Source organism: Ochotona curzoniae, unplaced genomic scaffold (genome assembly GCF_017591425.1).
Source record: "Ochotona curzoniae isolate NIBS_2020 unplaced genomic scaffold, NIBS_Ocur_1.0 scaffold_3208, whole genome shotgun sequence".
Taxonomy (NCBI): domain Eukaryota; kingdom Metazoa; phylum Chordata; class Mammalia; order Lagomorpha; family Ochotonidae; genus Ochotona; species Ochotona curzoniae.
This window is the reverse complement of record NW_024467106.1, coordinates 6,412,747-6,438,661: the sequence shown is the minus strand read 5'-3', so window position 1 is coordinate 6,438,661 and position 25,915 is coordinate 6,412,747. Positions and strand designations below refer to the sequence as shown.

General features: G+C 49.9%; 1 protein-coding gene across 1 annotated transcript in view; it reads left to right on the top strand.

Moving 5' to 3' along the window:
* MVB12B (multivesicular body subunit 12B) overlaps positions 1-25,915 on the top strand; it is a 159,979-nt gene that overhangs the window by 50,084 nt on the left and 83,980 nt on the right. The window contains exons 3-6 of the mRNA XM_041004439.1: positions 10,696-10,803; positions 15,691-15,787; positions 21,724-21,853; positions 24,498-24,620. Of these exons, the coding sequence (XP_040860373.1) occupies positions 10,696-10,803; positions 15,691-15,787; positions 21,724-21,853; positions 24,498-24,620 (458 nt within the window). The remainder of the gene's footprint in view (positions 1-10,695; positions 10,804-15,690; positions 15,788-21,723; positions 21,854-24,497; positions 24,621-25,915) is intronic.

Here is a 25,915-nt window from a genome sequence, read left to right as displayed (position 1 = left end):
GTACAAAAATAAAATGAAACTGATGAACTCAGAACCGTGGGCAACCAAGCACTCCCACACCCCTCTCTTGAGAAGCCAGATTTCCTTTACTTTGCACTGGAGGAAGGATTTGGGACACTCCTATTAGGGATCAGAGACTGCCTGGATTGGGCTTTTTGCCCCACACCACCCCACACCGCTCTGCTTAAGAGTTTAAGTGGCTCCACGGCAGCCGTGGTCCACCTGTGCCAAGTGTATGTGTCTCCACATTCCAGGATCTGGCATGTCAGGAGGTCTTTGAACTTCATTCTTGCTCACAACGCCAGGCAGATATTCCCTCCGGAATGTCTGCAGAACTTCCTGGCTTCTTTGTTTTCTCTTTGCGAGTACCTCTTTAAGTTCTGGGTGGGCTTTCCTCAAACACCAGGGTGTAAACAGAGTGATGAAATCAGTGGTTAGCTGTCTCTTGCCTGAGATCCCTCTGGGCTTGGGCGAGCAGCTCTCAGTTCCTCTGTCAGGAAACCCCTTAGCTCTTCTCCAGGTGGGCAGTGGATTCACCATGCCAGAAGCTTTTCTGCTTCTCACTTGCGCAAATGAGGTCATTACTGTTTTTCTAATTATAAAAGATAGCTATGCAAATTACAAAAAAAATCAGAAATATAGGTGCAAGCAGAATACTATGTAATCATCAGCATCATCTCAACTTTGCACAAACAGTAGCCACTGCTTTGCTTTGTGTTTGTCTCAGTCATTTCCTGTACAGATGATGTAAAAAACATAAAATATGCAATTGTATATTACCAACCATTTTGAGACTTACTTTTTCCTCCTGAACTGTCAAAGTTTGTTAGAGACATCCACAAAACTGTTGAGCCACAGCTTGGGCTGCCAGTATCACGTATTGGAGAACTGGGTTAAGTCCAGCTCCTTCCCTTTTGATGCAGCTCCCTGCTGTTCACCTGGGAAGGCTGCTGAAGATGGCCCAAGTACTTTGGGCAGCTGCCACTCTCACGGAAGACCTGCATGGAGTTGCAGGCGCCTGGCTTCAGCCTGGCCAGGCCCAGCTGTTTGCAGACATTTGGGGAGGGAACCAGTGTATGGAGCATCTTTCTCTGTCTCTGTCCCTCTCTAACTCTCCCTTTCACATAAATACATCTGTGTAAAATACGATCCAAAGCAGACAAGTCTCCATTTGTAAAGCTGGCCCCTGGCCCCCATGTGTTATAACCAGAACCCCAGTGGACATGCTGCTGACGTATTGCCTCTAGCCAGGCGGAAGTGGCCTGCCGGCTTTGTGTCTACCTCAGGGGCTTCACAGCAGTTGCTCTCTCCTCCTGCTGGGTACCCGCAGGGCCAGTTCCCTGTCATCCAGATGCGAGCCCCCCCTTCCCTTACCAATCCCAACTGAAGGTTCCCACCTGGCAATCATTCTGGCACCCTGTTTTATTTTGCATATGGCACTCACTACTCTCAAAAATTATCCTGCTTTCTCTTATTTATTTTGTATCTTTCCTATTTAGAATGTGACCCTGGGGTCAGTGTAATTTGGCTTGTCTTGTTTGACACGTTGTTCTCAGCTCCCAGAGGCTTAACTTACTTTAGAGGAGTGATCAGTAAGGACAGATTTGTGTAAAAAACTAATCACTTCGGGCCCGGTGTGGTGGCGCAGTGGTTAAGGTCCTTTCCTTGCATGCCCGGGATCCCATATGGGCACTGGTTCTAATCCCGGTGGCCCCGCTTCCCATCCAGCTCCATGCTTGTGGCCTGGGAAAGCAGTCGAGGACGGCCCAAAGCTTTGGGACCCTGCACCCGTGTGGGAGACCCGGAGGAGGCTCCTGGCTTCGGATCGGCATAGCATCGACCATTGCGCTCACTTGGGGAGTGAATCATCGGATGGAAGATCTTCCTCTGTGTCTCTCCTCTCTGTATATCCGCCTTTCCAATAAAAAATTAAAAAAAAAACAAAAAAAAAAACCAAAAACTAATCACTTCATGAGACTGACCACAGGACCTGTGTGTGTTCCAGGCTTCAGGGACCCCTGACCACGGGGCATGTGTGCGTTCAAGGGTTCAGGGATTTGGCACCAGGTTAGACGAATGTAGACTTGTATCACTTTCTGGTCACACCTGGTGTGACCAGTTCCTGTGAGAATATCCCATAGCACTGAATGTTGCCATCTCGTCCTGTCCCCCTTTGTCTCATCTTATTATTCTCCTTTGATTCTAATAATTGACATAGCTAAACGTTTTTCTGTGTTCAATGGCCATTTGTGTTGCAATGTAAATTGGTTGATGGCCATGGTCCATTTTTTTTTTTTTTTTACTGTAGTTTTGGTCTTTTCTTTGCTGCTTTGTGTGTGTGTGTGTGTGGTGAGAGACAGAGAGAGTGAGAGAGAGAGTAATTTACATGGTTTTATGTTTTAATTTTGATTATTTATCATACTTTTTTTTTTTTTTTTTACCTTTTTTGGGTAATGACTTATTTATTTGAAAGGTAGAGTTAGAAATATCTTCCATTCACTCCCCAAATAACTGCTGGAACCTGGAACTCCATCCTGGTCCCTTACACAGGCTGCCGTTTGGTGCCTCCCAGGCAACATCAGCACCAGGCTTGTTGCAAGTGGAGTGGCCAGGACCAACCTGTGCTCAGGATGCCGACTTTGCAGGCAGTAGTTTAGTATGCTGCAGTGCAGTGCCGGCCCTCCCCTTCACATGCTTTTTGGTAAGCGGGGTTTTTTTTCTCCACTTAACATGCCATGGATATAATTCCATGTAAACACCCTCATCCCTTTTAAGACCTGGATAACCATTTTGTAGACCTAATTTATTTAACCACTGTCCTTTTGCTTTTCAGCTTCCTCATCTACAAATCCAGACAATGAGCGTATCTAGGTCAAAGGGAAGTTGTATTAGATGTCACTTGCTTGAATTGAAGGCAGGTGGAAGACTTCGGTAGGACATGTGTGTGGGGTGCAATAAGCCTTGTGCTAAGCAATTCCAGCTCCACTGTCTGTCCCACGCAGCCATTCAAGGTTTCCTGAGCACACATTCTCTCATTTGAGCGCCACACAATAGGCCAGAATGTGGCTTCTGAGTGTGAGCCAGAGAAGGACATCAGAGGCCAGGGCTGTGAGAACCAGAGGTGGAGTCCGGCCCTGGGAGGTGTGCTCACTGCTGACATTCTGTCACTGCTTCTGCGCCTAGGGCAGTCCAACACCAGACACTCCTTCACCTGCTGTGGCTCCTCTTCTGCACGTTGGAGGTTAACCCTGGCTGGAGCTGAGCTACAGGGGCAGCTCGAGGCAGCTGGGCTTGCAGCTTGGAGAGCATCACCCACTTGGGTACACATGAGCAAGCTGCCTCGGGGTGAGAGCGAGGGTTTGTCCAAAAGGAATGCCCAGTTCCCACATTTCCTTCCATGACATGTCTCCTTAGCTGACTTTCTTTTTTTTTTTAAAGATTTTATTTTGTTTTTATTGGAAAGGCAGATATACAGAGAGGAAGAGAGACAGAGAGGAAGGTTCTCCGTCCGATGGTTCACTCCCCAAGTGGCCGCAATGGCTGAAGCTGATCCGATCTGAAGCCAGGAGCCTCTTCTGGGTCTTCCACACAGGTGCAGGGTCCCAAGCCTTTGGGCTGTTCTTGACTGCTTTCCCTGGCCACAAGCAGGGAGCTGGATGGGAAGAGGGGCTGACAGGATTAGAACCAGCGCCCATATGGGACACCCGAGCCACAGGCAGTCCTATCTAGAATGCAGCAAAAGAAATCTGCCAGATGAAAGGAGCCCCTAAGAGGAACTTTAGGGCATGCAAGGCAAGGACCTTAACCACTATGCTATGGCACCAGGCCCATAGTTGACTTTCTAAATTAGGATTTGCTTTTAACAAAGTGACGCATGCATACGCAGTTGAAGATTCAGTGCTGAAAGGTGTGTAAGAAAATATGCATCCCCTGGCTTGTCTCTGTGTCTTTAAAAAGAAAAACTTTCATTTGGAACGCCGAATGTTGGGAAGAAAGGAGAGGGAGAGTTGTGTACCATCATCTGTCACTTGCTGGTTCACTCCCCAGATGGCCACTCTAGCCAGTGCTGGGCCTGGAGTGTGGAACTCCATCTGGGTCTCCCTTGTAGGTGGCAGGGGACCAATCACTCGGGCCATCCTGTAATGTTTCCCTAATCACATTAGCAGGAAGCTGGACTGGAGTAGAGTAGCTGGGACTTGAACCATTGCTGTGCCACAGTGCTAGCCTATAATGTTGAAAATTAATATGTTCTTTTTAAAATAGCTGCCATGCCTGTTTATTTCAGCCTCCTAGATGTTCTGTTGCACTTCTCATATGCCCATCCATTCTTCTTCCAAATGTTCCAGTGCGGTTCTAAATCCTTGGGTTCTGCAGCACCTCCGCCCCTAGAGCCTGTCAGGGCCGCCCCCGTGGGGCGCCCCGGCTCCCTGCTGCCCCCGTGGGGCGCCCCGGCTCCCTGCTGCCCTGTGGGCTCCTGTTCCTGGACCTCCTGCTTCCTTGTCATTGATTGAATTCACAGTTTTGTGATGCATCCCCCAGTAGCTTCCGAAGACAGGCCCTCTGGAGAGGAATTCTGGAGTCCTTGAACATCTGAAAAGGTCCTCATTCCACTCTCACATCTAATTGATGGTTCAGGTGTAGAATTCCAGAATTGCTCAGGTCTTGGAGACAGAGTTCTCTTCATTTCTTGTGTCTGCATTCCCCTGTCGGCACTGTTACTTCTCCCCGCAAGGTTTTAAGGTGATGTTTTCATCCCGCCTGTGGTGGGGATCTCCTCCGCTTTGCTCTTGTCTGCCAGGGAGGGGCCTTTTCTTAGAGGTGCTCACTCTTCCTCTTCATCGCTTATTTCTCTCTCTCTCTCTTTTTAAAGGTTGATTTATTTGAGATGCAGAGTTAGAAAAGAGACAGAGAGAGAGGTATTCCAAGTACTAGTTCCCTCCCCAAATGACTGCAACAACTTAGGCTGGGCCAGGCCAAAGGCAAGAGGCAGGAGCTTCCTCCAGTCGCAAGAACCAGGGCCACCTTCCACTGCTTTTCCAGGCACATCAGCTGGGAGCTGGGTCGGAAATGGAGTGCCCAGACTCCAGGGAGCACTCTGATAGGGAGGTGGGTATCTCAAGTAGCAACGTAGCCCTCTGTGCCACAGCGCAGGTCATTGGTTATTTTTCTTCCCTTGGACTTTACCAGTTGGATGTCATGTTGATCTTTCATTTCTCTTGGATTTATCTCTTCATTTTGCATTTTACCTTCTGAAGATTTCCTTAACTTTCTCTTCTGTTTTTTTATTTTTGAATTTTTAATTTCGCCTATAAATTTTTAATTTTTAATCTGTTTATACTGTTCCCAGATTGTTTCTTCTTTCACAACAAAATAAAGTCACAGCAATCTGTTGTGGATGCAGAACACACAGGATTGCGCCTCCCTCTGAGGACTCTCATGGCTTTGTCCCAGGATCTGTGCCACCTCCGGGTGCCTGTGAGTGCCTGGTGAGCCTTTGTCGTCAGCGCTGCAGGGTAGGGGCAGCAGTCAGAAACTGGCCTTTGTGCCCTGGCCTTCTGTAGTTCCTTCCTTAGCCAATGTTTAGGGGAGACAGCTGGAGCCCTCCTTCCTGGGGAGGGGGCAAGGGAGACATTCACCTCTTCAGGGTGCGTAGTTAGCATTTATACTTCTCTTTTCTTTCTGTAATGGACTGGGATTCCAGGATCTGGAGCCTTGCCAGAACCCACATCTGGGTGTAGATTGAGGCACTGACTGCTTTGCTTATGGGCCTTGCTGCCAGTGGCCCGCTGCAGTCCTATACCCCCACGCTCATCCCCACCAGTGGTATCTGTGGAGCTGGGCCCTGGGCTCCGGCACATGAAGCAGCCTTGTCCAGCATGGGCCTCCACATGCCCCCAGGCGCAGCGCCCTCCGCCCAGCTAAAACCCTGCCTCCCACATCCCATGGTCAAGTGCTGGTTGACAGACAGATGCTGGGGCACCACAGCTAGTGGCAGCACAGGGTTTGGGAACAAGGAAGGAAAAAAGCAAATGATAACTAAAGGACAAGTTGCCTCAGTGTGGAAACAGGTCTGAGCTTCGGACAGGGAGACCTACTCAGCTCAGCACGTTAAATCCTACCATCTCGGGACTAATACGATAGTCTAGTGGCTAAAGTCCTTGCCTTGCATCTACCAGGATCCCATATGTATCCTGGTTCATGTCCCAGCTGCTCCACTTCCATCCAACTCTCTGCTTGTGGCCTGGGAAAACAGTAAAGGCCCAAAGTTTTGGGACCCTGCACCTGTGTGGGAGACCTGGAAAAATTCCTGGCTCCTGGCTTCCAATAAGCTGAGCTCCAGGCCATTGCAGCCACTTGGGGAGTCAGAGGGTAGAAGATCTTTCTCTGTATATCTCCTTCTCTCTGTACATCTGCCTTTCCAGTAAAAATAAATAAATCTTAAAAAAAAAATCCTAGAATCTTGTGCTGATTCCCCTTCCCAGGGAGCCAGCGGGGCACGTGGCTTTTCCCTCTGCTGTGGCCGAGTGACTGATTTGTCCATTCCTCCAGCACCGTTAATCCCGCTTACGTGTGTCATGTGCTGTTCTTTGGGTGCAGGATAGTGCAGGGGAGAGCAGGGGAGAGACGCATGGGCCACGCAAGTGTAATCTGCTCTGTAAGCAGGGGATTCATTTCAAGGACACCTCTGTATCCTGTGCCACCCCAGTGGCTACCAAAATCAAGAGATATGCAGAACCTTTATATATATATATATTACAGTGTTTGTATATAAATTCCACCATCCCCTTGTATCCTTTTTTTTTCCACCTTTTTTTTTGTATGAATTTGAGAAGTGGAAAACAAAGGAACAGCATGGAAACCTAAGAGAGAAAAATCTCCCTATTTGTTAGTTTACTTCCCAAATGCCTGAGATGGCTGGACTGGGGCTGGGTTGGGCAGGAACAGGATGCTGGGAATTCAGTGTATGTTTGCAGTGTGGATGGCAGAGCTCAATTACTTGAGCCTTCCCTGTTGCCACCAAGGTTTGCTTTCGCAAGAAGTGGTGTCGGGAGCCAGAGCTGGGTGCTGAACCGAGGCATTCTGAACTGGGATGCAGGTGTCCAACCACTAGGCTGAACACCAGGCCCTAAGCTTTCAGTCACCTCTGGATGACCTGTAATACCCAGTGTCAACAGCATGCACTGTTTTGTGTTTTAGTGTTTAGGGAATAATGATGAAAGTCTTTGAATGTTAACTGTTGATTTCTGTTTTGCTTGTTTTCAATATTTTTAACTAGAGTTTATTTACTTGAAGGGTATAATTCAAGAATGGGAAGGGGGGAGAGGGAGGGAGAGAGAGGGAAAGAAAGAGAACTAGTTCCAGCTACTGGTTCACTCCCCACAATGACCACAATGGCCACAATGGCCAGGGCTGGGCTAAGATGAAACCAGAGGCTGGGAACTCTGTCCAGCTCTCCCACGTAGGTGACAATGGCCCAAATACTTAAGAAATCATCCACTGGTTTCCAAGGCATATTATCAGGGAACTGGATATTTACTTATCTGAAGAGAAAGAGAGAGAGACAGGCATACAGACAACTCCCAACTGCTGCTTTATTCCTGGAATGCCCACAGTAGCCAGCTTGGGCCAGTCTGAGGTCAGGATCAAGGAACTCTGTCTGGGTCTCCTGTGGGGTGGATGGTGTCCAGGCGCTTGGACCCCAGCACCTGCTGCCTCTCGGGGTACATTTTGTCAGGAATCTGGAGCAGAGCAGAGGTCAGCCTTAATCTCCAGCACTCCAGTATAAGATGGGGGTGTCCCGAGCGGTGTCTTCACCAACCCATTTTCTGCCTGAAGTGGTTGTGTCCCAGGTGTGGAATGTGAGGTACAGGGGGCCAATCTGCTGTGACTCTCAAAACAGATCACACTTGGGTCCAAAGATGGAGAAAGAATCCCAGGATACCTAACGGAATTGGGCCACAAGGAACCATACAGGGCCTTTTGGAGCCTGGTGTGGTGCACATCCACCTTACATACCTGGCTTGATATCAGACCAGAGGTTCGTCTTGTGTTTGGCAAGTGCTCACTGGTCCTGGCTTGTGCGGCATGTCTTGTGTCCTGGCAGTGGGCCCAGGCAGCAGGTCCACTTTACAGAGAGCATTGTGGGATTTGAGTAAGCCATTGGATGTCAAGATCACATTTGCCACTGTATTTCACAAATATACTGGGGATGGAAGGAGGGCCTTGTCATTTTCAGACCACCGACCCAGCAGCCTTGGTTAGAATGTACCCCTGTGCCAGCAGTGTTTCTGCATTCCTTGTGGGCCCCTCTGGAGAACTGCCTGGCCCCGTGAAAGGTTCAACACAGCTTTCTCTGGAGGGACACCCTGAAAGTCCACAGGATTCTGCACCCTGCCTCTATTTGCAAGTATTTATCACAGATAGTCACTTCCTATAGAGACCAAAAACCTTCCCTGTTTCCTAATTTAAATTTTTATTCTTTAATGGTTCTGAAATGTGGATGCATCTTAAAAACAGATGTATGCATTTTAAAAATCTTTATTTTTATTTGAAAAAGATACAGAAGGAGAGGAGGAGAGAGAATCTTTGATCCGTTAGCTCCCTTCTTAAATGGTCACAGCTGCCAGCGTTGGGCCGGTCAGGAGCCGGGGGCCTTTTTTCTGGGTCTTCCATGTGGATTCAGGGCCAAGGACTTGGCTCCTCTGCTGTCTTCCCAGGCACATTAGCAGGGGGCTGGATCAGAAGCGAAGTGGCCAGCACTCCGTCATTGCCCTCATGGGATACTGTCACCGCAGGCCGAAGCTTAGGCCTGGCACTGGCCCCAATATGCGCATTTTGATATGGTATTGTTTCTTTTTGTGAGTGAATTAGTGTTTCTTAAAATTCATGGCAGTTTCCCAATGACCACATTTGAGGAAAACACAGTAGAGGGTGCAGTTTTGAGAGACAAAAACAAAAACAAAACAGAAACAACTCAAAACGTGCACCTCATGGAAGAAAACGATCCCAGGAACCCTTGGAGGTGGAGAAGCTGACACTGCCGGAACCTGCCTGCTTCCCTGGGCGCTGGGTGTGGGATGCTCATGAAGAAAGGCCTGAAAAGGCTGGGTGGGTATTAGCATGTTTGTTCCCTGGGGGTGGCCCACTTGGAATCAGCAGTTCCTGAAGCCATCCAGCTTGCGGGTCAAGTAGATTTACATATCTAGTGTAAGGACCCTTCTTGTTCTGTGCTTCTCTCTGCTAATGCACGATTGTTCAGTTTGAGAAGCAAGCACTTTGCCTTTGCCAGCTGGGTCTGGGTTTCTCTGAGGCTGCCTCCGAGAGCCAGGGTGTGGGGGACCTGGAATGCTTCACAGCCCCACACTTCCGCCCACACACTGCTGTGACAGAGGCTATGGACATGCTGCTTCTGGGTGGGACTGAGTCAAGGCAGCTTTTCGTGTGAGGGAATTAAGTCCTTTCAGTAGTTTGTGAGTGTGATTGGATGCTCATCATATGCAGCACTAGATTCCAAACTCTCAACCTCACTGAGAGGGTAGCCAAGAAGTGCAAGTGCAGACTGCCTAAAGACGTACACAGAGTTATCTTGTACTGGGGCACTGCTCCCTTCATCCTCCGGCTCCCCCATTGCATAGCTGCCGTGGAGGTTGATCACACTCTGGCCCAGTGTGGGCTGCAAGGGGCAGAGCAGATTAAGCCCTGAGTAGCATCGTCAGAATAATCTGGAGAGAAGATGCAGGAAGTAGCATGTTCCTCTAGTCCCCTTGTCTTCCGCCCTTGCTAACACTTCCCCACCACAGAGCCTGGTATGCTGCTGCTTCCAGCACACAGGTCCCTGGGAGCAGCCATGGTGACTCTGGTGCTTTGGGTCCCAGGCACCTCCGCAGGGAACTCGGATTGATTTCCAGCTCCCAACCTTGAGCAGGCACCATGGCAGGCATCACCTGGGGAGTGAATCAGCAGATGGATGCTCCCTGTCTCTGCCTTCTCTGCCTCTCAAATATATAAATTTAAAAAAAAAAAATATGTATCAGGGCTGGCTTCGTCCTGGAGCATTTCCAGAAAATTTCTGCAGCTGAGTATGAAAAAGTGGCTTCTTGGTGAGAGAGCAGACGAGGGATGGGGCCGTTCCAGATCTTTCTGTCATGATGCTGTGTGTGACCTTGAGCACTGCTCTTCGGGGGGCGGGAGGGGACGGAGTGAGGAAGACATGTATGCAGCAAAGTGCCCCTGCAGGCCCCAGGGTCCAGGGCCAGGAGCCAGTGTCAGCTGCACCACAGGTGGTGCCCTCTCAGGTGGCATCTCACAGCTCCCTGACGTCTGCCCTCACCCCGCGGGGCTCCCTGAGACAGTGGTAATGAGCAACTTAATGTGCTGACTTACCCGGTCCTTCTTGGTCCATTGCAACAAAAGTTGCTCTTTTCTCATTAGAACCATTTTTGTCAGAGTGTCTTTAATCAATGACTTCCCCGGGGACAATATTTTTAGAAGTTGTATTTTTCACATTCTCCCTTTTCCCCTTTTGGAAATTCTCTGCCCTGTGCCTAGTGAAGTGAACTAATGAGACGTCGTGAGAGTTGGGCGGGTGTGAATCGGCACAGGTAGGCAGGAGGCCCCCCCCTGCCCCCACCGCCGCCCGTCCACCTTCGCTTCCTCCCCGTCACCTCCCGTGCTCTCCTTTGTCTCCCCATGCAGGTCGCACAGACAGCAGATGGTGTGGACGCTGACCTCTGGAAAGATGGCCTGTTTAAATCCAAGGTCACCAGGTACCTGTGCTTCACCAGATCGTTTTCCAAAGAAAATGTAAGTCTCGTTGTGGTTTCCATTTGCTGAGTGAGCACAAGTAATTTACATTCCTGTTTGGAATCTCCTCATTTGGGGGAGGGGTACTGAGGTTTATTTTCATTGCCATATTAATTTATTTGTGGTTTTAGCGAACAGGGTAAAATCAGCAGCCAGTGCTGTGTTTCATTGTATTGACAGTATTATTAACCGTGTACCCAAGTGTATAGTGAATTCCATTAAAATGTGTTCTCCAAAGGAAACCAGCAGATTTCTCTCGCAGCTTTCATTTTGCCTGCCTTTCCTTCCAGCAGCAAATCACGGGGCAGTCTAGATATAGGAACTGCCCGGCCGAGCTGGGTGTGTCGCATGCCAGGGGGGCGAGCTTGGCTCATAGCAGCACCCAGCTCTTCCTCCCCTGCCCTGCTGCTGGGCCACAGACGCAGCCTTGTTTCCAAGTCTCTGTGTGGCATCAGGCGTTGCTCTGTCTTATAGGATGGCATCCATGTACAGATTTCTCAGAGTGCTACTTATTAGTACAAGGACTATACGTTAAGAAGCTTTAAAGATAAAGCTTTTCTAATAAAGCATCTAGTGGGTGGCTTTGGAAAAAGGAGGTGGCTCTAGTGGGCTGTCTGCTGGACAGAGCCCACTCAGCCTGGCGTCCTGCGAAATCTCTCACTGCACCCTCGGTCTCCCAATTCATGGAGACTCCCATGGACTTTATTTTCACAAGTGAAATGTTATTTTTTGGCCTCAAAGTTACTGTCTCTTTCTAATACAAATGTTTATTTTTGAAAATATTTTATTGACTTATTTTTATCAATTGTACTGTAACAGCAATAGATGTCTATAGTGTAAAAAAAAATGAAAACAAGTTCATGTGTCCTCTCTCATAAGCATGGAAGGAAATTCTCCTGTCTGATGTTGCCTGGCGTTTTCCGGGCTGGGCTGTCCACTACCACCATTCCTGCTTGTTGGCAACCCTTGCCGGGAGAATTACTGCTAGCATGTTCAGGACATGGGGGGAAGTCAAGCCTTTCACCACCTCCCTGCCTCCTGCCCCACCTTCCACACGAGCTGCACATGCTCAACGTGACAAAGCTGGGGCAGCCGGGATGCTGAGTGCTGGGAACCTCTCAAAAACTTCTTAGGGCACATTGAATCCTAGGAAGTGGTGACAGAGCTGGGCTGGCTGCCGGCCCTGTGGGTCTGGCCTGTGCGCCGGCCCCCAGAGCTGGCAGGGTGGTGAGGGAACAGCAAAGGGTGGCTCTGAAGGCGGCCTCCCGAGCATAAGGCGTCCCTGGTTGTTCTTTTCCCTGCCTGTGCTCCTTCCTGCATTCATTCCCTCAGCCCCTTTACCCTAGGGCTCACTTGTTTTTCTGGAAGTTACGTGGCTTTCACTGCCTCCCTTTCAGTCGTGACTGCCCACTCTGCATGAGGTCGGCATGTTCCCGGTGTTCCCCGCTGCTCTAGGCTCTTAGGAGGGGCTCCTGGGGCTTTGGCAGCTGCTGTTCACACCCCTCCGTGCAGTGGCTCATGCAGGCCTTCCTGATCTCAGCTCACCGTCAGTCTCCCGAAGAGGCTTGGTTCAGAATGGCCTCCAGGCTGGCAGGCATCTCCCTGGTGGCAGGTGGCCTTTGTTTTTGTTGCATCTTCTCTGCAAAGGCTGTGGGAATATTGCAGTTCTCAGCTATGAGTCCTGCACCCCTTTGGAGACAGTGATGAGTCTGGAATGACAAAGTGATGCCACTGGGGCCTGTGCATTTGGGGGGTGTGGGTGGGCATTATAAATAAGCACTGATCGCGTCCTCACTGTTGAGCATAAGGCATGTGTTTATTGGGTATGATGAAGCTTGACAGAGAGGGTAAGGCCAAGGAGAGACCTCTGCCTCAAGTTGGAAACAACGTGAGAAGTAGCTTGTTTTTTTTAATAAAGAATTAATAAATGAGTTCTACTATGGGATCCAGACAGTAGAATCAAGAGATCAAATCTGATTTGGGACCACGCTGAGGGGTAGCAGCCCAGGTGCCTCCCAGGAGTGGTGTGGCAATGAGGTGTGTCTTGCTGTGTTGTAGCTGCTCTGCTCCAGCCCCACTGTCTGAGCCACGGCTTTACAGAGCATAATTCTTCCCAACTGTGCAGGAGGCAGTGGGATCTCCAGACAGGCAGCGTCTTAATGAGGTGACTTGAGACTCCCTGTGTAGGAGTTTTGGGAGACTCCTTTGGAGCCTAAATTCCTTTCCCCCAATAATGCTATTAATACAGAAACCTGGCTTTTGGAGTGACATTGCTTCCTGGGGAAGGATCAAGATTAATTGCACTTTTCATGCCCTGTACTTTCTGCATTACCTGTAATAATAATGTACATAGATTAGGTGGGGAGGATATTAAACAGAAGGATTTATGAACATTTGAATATTAAGTTGGTTATCTGTGGCTACCTTAAATGCAAGGTTGTCAAAAATAATTACAGTATACTAGCAAATACTGGCTACCAGAGACAATATAAATACCCTGCGTCAGTGCATCTTGGGCTTTTGGCATGAATCATTTGCTCAACAAGGATTGGGAATACGTTCTTCATATTTATGAGGAGGAAATGAAAGAAAGCAGGGTGGGGGAGGGGAGAGGAGCACGCAAAATTAATGGTGTCGCAGACCTGCTGTGTGAGACCCCGTGCAAGGAGGGACCCCGCCCGGGCTGTGGGAGCCGCCACGGTGCAGCCTCCTGCTTTGTACGCACAGGGGCTTTCCTGATGCTTTCTTCTAACCGCATCACTGCTGTTCTGGTTTTGTGCTCAGGGACATTTGTAGACAGTGTGGAGGGTGAGGTCGCTAAGTGGTTCGCAGTTGACTTCTGGAAAACCCAACTTGTCAAGGTAGAGATATCTGAAAAGGATGTTGATGAATGCCCATCCATTCACGGGGCAGGAAAACATGCCCAATGGTTAATTTCTCAATGCAGAAAGCAGTGATGACATGGAAAGCGACTGACTGCCATGAAAAATAAAAAGAAAAGAAAAAAGAAGAGAGAAAGAGAAACCCTCTGATAGATTGTGATTCCACAAGGGGCTGATGTCCACAAGTTAGGTTAGCACTTCAGACCCTTCACGCATGGGCTGATTTACCCCATGTCAACAGTAGTTCTGGATTCCACCGGCTGCGTGCACACACAGCCTCTTCCTGCCACCCAGCTGCCTGGAATGTAGCAATACTCAATTGTTGGCGGAAACAACAGCTCTGAGACAAAGGTGGTTTCCTGGTGGCAGTGCTGTGACGGCACTCATCAAGGGTTACACACCCCACTTTGGCCTGCATAGTTCAATTCCAAGAATTTATTTCATCTGTGTACTTTATGTTCATAATATACTTATTAAATCTGCTTTCAGTACTTTTATTGATACTATTTAGATTTGCCATCCAAGCAAATGCTATTTTATTTCTGACTCTGAATAACTTACCCACTTGAAATATTTACTGAAAGACATTAATTGATTTAACAAGTAGTCGCTGAAACATCCCATAGGTGAGACTTGTTCTAGGTTAGACCCAGAGGTAGCTTCAGTTCTCATGATTCTCCGGTGTGGAGAGGCAGGTACGCATCACCTCTCCATGTCAGTGGGGCTTCCCAAGCTTACTCTTCAGAAAGTCATTGGAAGATGCATAGCATTTTTTTAAGAAAAGTATACATGGATTTCAAATTTTCCTACAACAAAATAACTGCCTTTTAATTTCACTTTCCATGAACTTGGTAAAGTACACCCTCAGATACGATTATGAATTCATGTGAAGAAGAAAAGAGTGCCAGGAGAGCCCAGCATGCTTATGTGGTAGTGGTTCCCTGCTTGACTTCCAAGGATGCTGGCACCTCAGAGAAGTGGAGGTTGGGGTCCTTGCCACGCTGCCCCTTCTGGCAGTAGTTGCTGTTGAGGGCAGAGTGATGGCTGAGCAGCGAGATGCTCCCCACAGGGATGCAGAACAGGTGCATGGAGAGCAAGCCTCTGCTGCAGTCCCAGCGTGGGGCTGTTCTGGAAAATGGACATGCAGGGTGCACTGCACGTGTCCTACGAGGAGAGATTTGGGGTTGAAACCCATCAATCTTCACTTAACTGGCTAGACTGCAAAGTGCTCTGAAGATGCTCATGATCTCTCCCAGGCAGCCCCACGTCTCCAACTTACAGGGCAGAGGTCCTTAGAGCGCATTTCCAACTCAAGAGCCAGCGTGTCTGCAAAGCATTCCCTCACAATCTGAGGATGGTACAATACTGTCTTCCAAAGATATTTTTACACCAGTTATGGAAACTGCGCACTGTGGGCCCTATATTACCACCACTAACTTTAAGAATTTTAAGCTTTAAGAGGCCCCTGTGTGTGTCATTTTGGAAGATGTGTACTATTGAGGCAGTGAGGCTTCTACTGTGTGTTACTTTATGATTCTTGGGATTTTGCAAAGTGTATCTAGCAGCCAGAATATGTGTCAGAAAGCAGACCTGTGATCACTCAGGAGTGGGATTGGCTCCCACAAGGTTTAGCTGTGGCTGTTCCCCTCAAGGAGTCTGCCCTTTCTGAAACCTGATGGCCCTGAGAGCTGAGTGGCAGCTGGGTCCAAGGACAAGTGTGCACTGCTGCACTCTCATGCCTAAAGCGTCTTCTGGGTCGAACATCCTGTGAGCCAAGACCGTGTCTAAGTGAGTGGTTTTGAGGTCCTGCAGATGCAACTCCTTCCTGGGGGCTACTTGAGTCCCTGTGTAACTGCTGGGAAACATAAAGTGTCACCTTCACTAATTAACCTGCCGTCATGGTGTTGCACAAGCCACTGTGTTAAATATGCCTCTTGAAGCCAAGACACAAGCATACCACATGCATGTTCAGATTAATAGTCTGTATCCCTTCTCTTCTTCCAAGAGCCATTTGGGGAACGTGTTAGTGGATATGAAGCTGATTGACATCAAGGACACACTGCCTGTGGGCTTCATCCCAATTCAGGAGACAGTGGACACACGTGAGTCCCTCTTTATACTGCTCATCATGCGGGGGTCCTCCTTCTCTAGGTATATTTCTAGATGGTTTCTGTGTTGCATGTTTCTTGGGAACATGTTAGGAGACTTCTCTGTGTACCTGTGGGTAAGGCCTGCTGCTCTGACATGCCTCTGACTGGTTTTCGGGAGTGAGTGATGTTTGGGGACCAGCATGACCTGCTGATTGGGCTCTCACAGGATCGGATCGCTGGGACCTGGGAGAGTTCATCCCTGGTCATCCTCCTGGTACTGCTGAAGCCAAACTTGGCACAAGATGCAGAAACAAGAGGGGGAAAAAACCCGCCCAGTGCCTGGTGAATGCGAGTGCAGTAATGGCTCTCAGAGCAAAGAAGGGAAGAGAAAAGCAGCAGACTTTGAGGGAAGGTGCTCAGGGTTTGAATCAGGCCGAGCAGTGAATCAGGTGCTGTGAGGACCCTGAGCTGGGGGAGCCCTGCTCCCATGATTCCTGTGTTGGTGGTCAGCGCTGGCCCTAGTGAGCCACGCTGTAAGGTCACAGAGGCCTTTGCTGTAATTCCACTCAAATTGTTTATTTCTAATTACTGGTTAGGAGACAATGAAACAGTGAGGAGAGGCAAACAGAGAGAGACCTTGTCGTGGCACAACCCATCTGTGAAATGCAGCCTCGCGTTCTTGGTCGGACATGCTCTTTTGCAGTGGTAGCCCTGCTCTGGACCCACTGTGTTTTTTTTGCTTGTTGACATTTCATACTAGCCAGACTTCTCGTCTGCACAGACCCTGCATAGCTGTTACCTTAATGACATGAGTAGATCTGCTGTGTAGCAGATTTCCCCCCTCACTGGTCTCCTCACTTTGGGGTATTGGGCTGCTGTTAGTTGCTGATTCTTGGGAGTGTGAGCTCAGAGCCATAGTAATTGATGTTTACTGTCTGCTTACTTCATGCAAGTCCTGGTAAGCAGTGCTTTATCTGCCTCATTTACTTAATTTTTTTTTGAAGACCTCCCCTTTAGATACAGGTGTTGCTGTACCCATTTCACATAGGAGAAAAGTGAGGCACCCTAACTTCTTAGAGATTTAAGTGCTTAAGGGTGGAGGGGTAGCAAGAACACACACACCTGAACCACATTGCCACACTCGAAGGTTTTATATAGTGTGATTAGAGTGTTTCTCTTGTAATAGCTTTATTGGGATATGAAGCGCATGCCATGCAATAAACCCTTTTAAAGTATGTAATTCAAATTTGTGTAACCATTATCATCTTCAGTTTTAAGGCATTTTCTCACCTCCAAAAATAAATTATTCATTTCTCCCTGCCCTTACGTCCCTGCAGCCCTAGGCAACCGCTGGCTCACTTTCTCTCCAGATTGCCCTGTTCTGGGTATTTCGTGCAAGTGGAATCCGATAGCATCTAGGAGTGTTTTATCCCATTTTATTGCCGGATAATATTTTTGTATTCTCTGGGCACATCACATGTGAACACTGATGTAACGTTCTTGTCTGGACACGCGTCTGCATCTCTCTTGGTATCTGCCTAGGCCTCGAGCTGCTGGTAACATAACTCTGTGTGTCACTCTTTAAGGAGTGGCAGCCTGCCTTGCAAAGGAGCTTGTATCATTCTACATTTCTACCAGCCTTACACTAGGCCTCCAGCTCTCCACGTATTTGCCAGCACTTGTTGTTGTCCACTGTTCTTAAACAATTTACTATTAATGTATTTGAAAGGCACAGAAAAGGAGATGGAGATTTTTCGTCTGCTGATTCATTTCCCAAACACCCGCATTAGCCAGGGCTGGGCCCAGTGGAAGCCTGGAGCTCCTTCCTTTGGGGCTGGGAACCTAAGGACTTGAGCCATCACCACCTGGCCCGCAGCGTGCATTTTAAGAGAAGCTATGTTAGAAGCCAAGACAAACTTGAACCCAGGCACTGCTCTCTGTAAGTTGTAGGCACCACAGCGGTGGCTTAGCTGCTGCACCGCAATGCCCACCCCCTGTCTAACAGATCCTGGCCCTCTCAGTGGATACAAGTTGGTATCTCATTGTGGCATTCTCTTGTGAGATACATGTTTTGTGCAAATGCTCTCCCATTCTGTCAGCTTTCCCTTTTCTTAGTGGTATCTTTTGCTGCTTATTTACTTATTATATTGTTTGAAAGGGAGATAGAAAGAGAAAGAGAATGAGCAAACATTCATCTGCTGATTTACTCCCCAGTCCCCATAACCACCAGGGCCAGGCTGAAGCCAGGCTGGCAGGAGCGCCATTGGTGGAGCCCTCCAGGGCTGTGCAGAGCCGGCACACTAACCGAGACACTTGATATAGAGTGGCAGCATCTCGGCTGCAGGGCCAGATGTCCACCCCGAGGGCTCCTTTGAAACATGGAAATCTTCATTTCTTAGGTGTGGTTTGGGTGTCATAGCTAAGAAAACACTGCCTAGTTCAAGGTTGCCGTTATATATGCCACTGCTTCTTCTAATGGTTTTATGATTTGAACTCTTACACTTCTGTCTTGGACCCATTTTTAGTTCATTTTTTTCTGTTTGTTGTGAAATGTCACCCAACTTTACTCTTTGCCATGTGCATAGCCATCCAGTTATCCAAGCCCCGTTTGTTGAGATGACTGTTGGTGTCCTCACTGAGTTGACTCAGCAGTTTTGTTCAAATTCAGCTGACCCTGAGAGTGAGGGCTTAGTTCTGGACCCTGGATTCTCTCCGTGGATCTGGATGTCTTGCCGTACAAGCACAGCAGTCTCTACCACTGTAGCTTTGTTGCAAATTTTTGCAATCAAGAAAGTGTGATCCCTGCAACTTTTATCTTTTTCAAGATTGTTTTGGCAATCCTAGGTTTATGAATTTTAGAATTAGCTTGTCAGTTTCTGCAGAGAAGCCAGCTGTGGTTTTGATAGGTTTGGTATTTGTAAATGCTGAGTGAATTCCTCACGACACGTTCCTCCTCTGACAGCAGGCCCGGTTCCTCTGCAGACAGATGCAATCTCCCTGCTCTCCTCCCAAGCCCAGCCCTCCCCAGGCCTGCCGCTTGCTCCTCTCTTTCTGATTGTCCCTCCCAACTCCTCGGAGTGTCTCTACCCTGTGTCTTCCACAGGCAAGTGTCTGTGTCTCCCCCTGCAGCCTCTGGTCCTGCACTCCTGTTTGAAGTGAGCTCACCCTTAGCCTCCACAGGCAGCTGAGATGATGAGCGCCTAGTGCAGGGCAGGCCTGCCAGCTCTGACGAAGGATAAAGAAGACACTGGCCCTTCCCTTAGGCAGTGTGGTCTAGCTGGGGTATGCCTGCAGTAGGGAAGTGCAGTGCCAGGACCGGATTAGACAGCAGTCAGGGCCCCGTCTGCCTGTTACTGCCCAACCGTTCCCCTGGCACAGCACGTGCTGGGCAAGGGTGTAGGCACCTGTAAGTGGCTGTGACGAACAGCCACCTCTCACCCCCAAGTCACAGTGGCAGGAGGCTGAGTAGTGTCAGTTCAGCCTCTGAATTTTTAGGACAAACTGGTGAGCGGTCCTTGGATTGTGCAGTCAAACTTGCCAAGTATTCAGTCTGGCTCTGCCGCTTATACCCAGTGGGCACAGAACTCGGTTTGCTCCTCTGTCGAACGGGAGAAATGTTACTCAGTTCACTTTAGAATGTGCATGTTAGCGTTAGCTTGCACTATAGTCCTGTCTGTGCTGCTTAGCTTTCGTTTTGTTTTTGTTTTCTTAAGGACAAGGTCCAGGTTTAATTTCCTCTGTAAGCCACCCAGGTTCCTGCCTCCTGCAGTGGCCTGCTCATGGATAGTTTCTGTGGAGGCACACTGTATCACTGTGTTCCCAGGTCAACTTCTGTAGTGATGGCATTGTACCTGTTCCCCACAGGCCTGCCAGCACAGGTTTGGTTTTATCATCTAATTTTTCCTTCATTATTAATTAGTAAGACTGAACAGTCAAGTGCTTGTTGCTACACATATACATTGTCTACGTATGAGCTGAAATTACCTTGTAGATTGTATTAATTTTGCACTTTTCCCTTGGGTTTTTCATAATTTGAAAAACTCATACTGATGTTGATTTCTGAGATCATGTGGATGTACATTGGAACCAAGAAATTCCCGTCCTCATTTCCCTCCCTGTGCACCCAGGCTAGGTCCTGTCTGGGCCCCGGTCTGGCTAGGGTAGGCCCCGGGGCCCTGGTCCGGAAGCCCCTCCCCTGTGCCTGGACACTGCCTTTATAGACTGTGCGGGGTTGCATCCTGAGCTGTCCCATCAGAAGCCTTACCATGCAGCGTGAGATGGGTGAGGGGGGCCTCCTGGTTTCTAATTGTTTCCTGGGCACTTTGTCCAGAGTACAGGAGAGCCTCTTGGCCAGCTCAGTGTTCCTTGAGAGCATTTAAGGCCCTAGTTTTGTAAAGTCAACCAGAAAGATGAGACTCCTGTAATTAATTTAAAATACAGTTTGTCGCAATCCATATAGCACTTAAAAACTGGAAGACTGTTTGTTTTAGCAAAGTGCTGTGTACTTTCTCTGTGTTCATTAGCATGACTGAACACATTGCTATTGACTATGTATAATATGTTTACTTAAAATTAGGCCTGCTTAAGCATGTGTAATGAGCAGCTTCATCTCCTACCCTGAGTTTGCTGCAATAGAGGAACAGGGCTGAGAGCAGCGCGGCTCCGGCAAGCGAGCACCTGTGATGTGGCTGCTCAGTGGAAGCGGGCCTGTGCCCCAGGTACCACCCTGCCACATCGGGTGCCATGTTTGGAATCTGAAGTCAGGGCATTGTTGTTCACTCTGGCCCTCAGTTCTGAGAAAACACCACCCAAACAATAGTGCTCAAAAGGGACCACTGACTCACTCTAGCCCGTCTGGAAGTGCCCTCCTCACTGCCCCCTTGGGTGACGGTGCTGTAGGATGTACTTTCTTCTTGGGATGAGGAAAACGGAAAGGTCTGGAAGGTCAGTCCTGAGCAGGGACATACATGATGCACTGCGAGCCGACCGGCGGCGGAGGTGCCAAGAGAGCACTTCCTGTGTGCCAGGCGCAGGACTGAGTGACTCATGTGGGTTGTCATGTTGTACCAGCGTCCATTTGGGGTGGGAGCTCAGTAACCACCTCGTGCAGGCAGTGCAACCCCAAAGCCGAGAGACTGAGGAACTCCTGAGGCACTGGGGCGCGAAGCCATGCCTTTAGCTCTGTCCATTTACAAAAAACACAAGGAGGGCCCCTGTGTCTCCACCTATGAGTGTTCCGGAGAGAGGAAGCAGCGAGAGGCTGTTTCAGTAGAGCTACTGAAGAGGCCCAGCAGCCACCCGCCTGCACTGGGGCTGGACTGGAGCATGCACGAGCCAGCGGATGGCAGTGAGGCATTCTGTGCGTTTTTTGTCTGCCATAGGTGTCTGCTGAGATGGGGATGAGTGACATGATGCATTGAGGGTTCATTTTCAGTCTGCAGCAAAGCAAGAGAGGACAGCAGGGGGCAAGGAAGCCAGCTCCAGACAGCCTAGTGGCGGAAACTTGTGGCTTCGTTCCAGTCTTCTGTCTAGGCTGGGACACAGCTGAGGGTATCTGTGACAGAGTAAATAAGGACAGAGGCCCCCCACAGTGAGCACGCCGCCCCTGCAGAGAGCGTGTCGCCCCTGTCCCCCACAGTGAGTGTGCTGCCCCCATGTCTGCGGCTTGAGAGTGAGCAGTGGAAGGGTGGGGAGGCATGGCCCTCCGAAGCTGCCCGTGGGTTCATTCCTGGAGGCGCCTTCTCTGCTGGGGCCACCACCAGACTCTGATCCTGATGCCCAAGCTGCAGTTACCTTTCCACTCTGGCTGTGGAGAAGGCAGGGTGGAGGGACAGGGGTGAACCTCCGCTGATACTGCCAGGAAGGGGATGTGGCAGGAGACATGTTTTCCAGAGTGGATACGGTGACGCGTGAAAGACTCACCCCGCCTCTGTCGTCCTTCCCTGCAGAGGAAGTGGCTTTCCGAAAGAAGAGGCTGTGTATCAAGTTTATCCCCCGGGATTCAACGGAAGCTGCCATCTGTGACATTCGCATCATGGGCCGGACCAAGCAGGCCCCTCCTCAGTACACGTTCATCGGGTGAGTCTTAACAGCACAAACCCACCACCGCTGTGCGTGGACAGAGCTCAGGTCACACGCGAGGACGAGGTCCTGAGTCTCCTGGACTACCCGTGTCTTACCCCGGCCTCCAGGCCTGCGCTGTCACAGCTGCTGACCTCCACGCCCCTCAGTTCACCCTGAGCGCACCCTCAGGCCTTCACTCCCCCTGTCCTTTCATGTGTTCAGCTTTAGGCTTCTCTGGGTCCTTCCCCCACGCCTTGGGCTCTTGCCGGGCCTCAGTTCTGCACAGTGTTGTTTCACTCTGTGGAATGTTTATAGAGCACCATCCTGTCCCACCAAGCTCCATGCTGAATGTGGGAGAAAGGAGGCAGAGGCACTGCTGTTGCCCCTGGTGTTATAAAAGGCAGACACACCATGCACGACAGTAACATGTGGCACAAGGTGGAGACTGCTTGAGGAGGGGGCGGGAGGGGCCCATTGGCCAGAGACCACAGAGTCAAGGAGAAACCTGTGCTGAGTGGGGAAGGCAGAGCCTTCCAGGCAGGCTGGGGAGCAGGTGTGAGAGAGGGGAAGAGTGTGACACCTGCCACAAGCAGAGAGCCCAGATGGATGGAGCAGACAAGCTAGGGAGGAAGGTGGTGAGGGTGAGGGAAGCTGTCGGCGTGCCTTGGGGAGGAGATGGTTGGCTGAATTTTATTCCGCACTGGGAACCCGTTGGAGAGTCCCTGGTGTAAACTCTGTAAATCACCTAAATACGCAGAATTAATCGTGCAGGATTTAGTCTGATGCTTGCCTGCCCAGTTAAGCAGAGCTGCCGTGACTTGGGCCGTTTGTATCTTATTTGCTCACTAAGTGGCCTCAGCCCCAAGCACTGGCCTGGCTCTATAGCCACTTCATAAACACTAAGCCCAATGGAATTTCAGGTTTCATGTTGACTTCTTTGGATTGTGAGACAGGAAACCCAACCCAGAACAGCTTAAGCAGAAGAAGGAATGTGTTGGCTGACCCAGCACAGGCACCCCAGGCAGGACAGCTTCAGGCGTGGCTGGAGACAGGAGCTCTGAGTACCTCTGGGACCTGCTCTCCTGTCGTCTTTCTCCTTGTGCTGATCCTCTGGGGGGACTGCAGCCCAACATATGAATTCCCTGAGCAGAAGCAGGTTCAAGTCCAGGGGCAAGAAGCAAGCCTCCGTTTCTGATAGTTTACACAAAAGTTGTGGGATTCAGTGTCATTGGTCTTGGTGAATCTAACCAGCTTTATGTGCACTCTGGCCACTTTTTCCTGGAAGATGTCATTCTCTGAGACCTGACCTATGTAGGCTCCGTAGGCTCCATTCGAGTGGCTTCCAGGACTAGCATGGCAGGGCTTGGGAGGCCAGCAGAGGGGTGGGTGGGCAAGCGGAGGCTGGTGTCCAGGCCCTCGGTATGTGACATTCGACTAAGGGGGAGAGTGTGGGAGATGGGCTTTGGCCCCTGGCCAGCACACTGTTCCCTCACTGACCTTGCATACTTCCTCTTCTTCATTGGGCTACCAGCAGCACGGCTGCCTACTGGCCTGTGAGCTTGGCCTCCTGGGCCTACTTTGTCTTCTGTTCATTTTGTCCAGGGCCTTTTTCCCTCTTATAGACACATCTGGGGAGCAGGTATCCCAGAGGTGGAGTTTCATCCAGACACACCACATGTTTTTGGACTGTTGAGTCTCAGGGTCGGAACATTCCTGTGGCTCCTAAGAGGGGGTGATCAAAGTCTTGCTGCCTGCTCGAAGTTCCTGTCTTATACCCTGGCGTAAAGCAACTATATACACAGAATGACAGGGGCCAAAATGGCTAGAAGCCATTTGCCTACAAATAATAAACCACAACATCTTAGTGATAAGCTTTCTGTTAACCATGTATAGTTTTAATTATGAGCCATGGGGATGGTGTCATGGCATAGTAGTCAAGCTTCCGCCTGTGGCACCAGCAGCTGATATGGACACTGGTTCAAGTGTCCTGGCTTCACATTAGCTCAGCTCTGGTCATTGTGGCCACTTGGTGAATGAACCAGCGGATGGAAGAGCTTTCTCTCTGTCTCTCCTTCTCTCTGTAAATCTGCCTTTCAAATAAAAACAAATTTAAAAAAAATTCACAAACCATAATATTTGAAAAGATTTGATTTTAACCAATTTAAACAATCCTAGAGAATAGGATATTTTTTTTTTTTGCTAACAAATAGCTTGATAATCAAAGCTAAACTATTATTCTTTTTATATAACTTTTGAGAAAATTGCTAAGGTGTAGTGTTGTTTTACCTTGGGATGAAAATTAGTGTTACTTTAAAATAAGGAGAGAGTATTCAGGATTCAAAACCCCAAGCCACTTGATCTTAAAAGGGGGCACCATTGCATGTGTTTTTCTGCAAGGGCTGGCTTTGCTGCAGGGCAGCAGGGCCTTATGCCCCAGGCTGGAGCTGTGCTCTCACATGGTGCACTGGAGTCGCTCACCTGATGCCACCGGGGTGTGGCTTGGGCCGGGTGCTTCTGCACACCTAGAAAGTCGTGCTTCGGGAGGAGCTGAGAGTGGCTCCCTGGGCCTGAGGCTGTCACTCGTAAGCTGGTGTGCCTGTCGCTTAGGTCAGTGCGCTGTGCTAGCCAGCACTGTTCTGATTTCTCTTTTCTCCTAAAGGGAACTGAACAGCATGGGGATTTGGTATCGGATGGGCAGAGTACCAAGAAACCACGATGCGTCTCAAACCACCACGCCTTCCCCGTCATCTGCTGCTTCCACCCCAGCCCCCAACTTGCCCAGGTAAGGCCTCATCAGTGGCGTCTTGGGCTGACACATGATCTTGGACAGGCCCTTGGTATCTGCTGATAAGACAATGCAGAATCTGTTTGAAAATGTAGGGGCAGTGTGCCTTCAGAGGAGACCTTTGCAAATCCAGTTAGGAATCTGCAGCCCATGAATGCAGAGGCCAGCCCATGTTCTCATGTGTCCACACTCTACAGGCCCCTAAAGTCACAGAGTATGCAAATGAGAACTGGTTTACTGTGCGCAGGCGCTTAGAGACCTACACAGCCATGTGATGGTGGGGTCCCTGGCCCCAAGAGGGTGGCCCACCTCATGTGTCGCCGTCAGCTGCTCGTCATCACCCTCGGGTTCCAGTGAGCTCCAGACTGAGAACCAGGCGGAGAGAGGGCAATGGGGCTTTCAGAAGTCAGCCAGTGCTTCTGAGGGAGCGTGCTGCTCTGCCCCGATTTCAGCCCAGCAGGCGTGACTGTCACTCTCACTTCTTGTGCACAACACATGGTCAGACGAGAGTGTCCAGTCAGAAGTTTCTACAGAGCGGGAGGCCAGAGTGGAGGGCAAAGAGCTGGCAGCAGGGATGGGTTGTCTGAGAAAGGATTGCAGAAGTGCGCAAGGCAAGACAGCATCATCGAGATATTGATGTGACAGAAATAAGAATGGACCTGCAAGCATCTGAGGGTGACAGGGGTTGGTGAAGTCCATCAGGAACACGCAAGAGACTCACCCAGGGGGCCATGCTGAACCCCAGGAGGTGCTGCTAGCACCCCGCATTCTGTTCCTTCCCACAAGTGTGCCGTGGTCGGTGCCCTGCTGCTCCAGGGACTGGGTCCGGAGGGGGCATCCTTTGAGGACACTCTGGTTCTCCTCGGGCCAGCTTCACACACGAGGACTGGTGCTGAGCATCCCCAGAGTTACCAGCGCTTCTGCAAGTGTTGGCCTCACTTTGGAATGGAGAGGCTGGAAGGCTAGCTGGGTTCCCGGGGTGCACGTGGGCAGCGGGGTCTCATGTGGTTCAGGAGCCGGAGCCCAGTGCGGCACATGAAGCCGCTGTGCCTGCTCTCCCTGCTGTTCCTGGCAGGTGTGCAATGGGGGTCAGCTGAGGCCCAGCTGCTGTGTTCAGGGTAGCTGCAGGTCTCATGTCTCCTGTGCAAGGGATCAGCATGAGGCGTGGGCCGTGTCAAGAGCCCATGGGGCATGAGTCGCTGAGAGGTGGTTGAAACTCCTCCTGTGGTCTGAATGCCCCCCTACCCTGCCCTGCCCTGGTGACTTTAACTTTCTGCTGAGTGAGGGTGGTG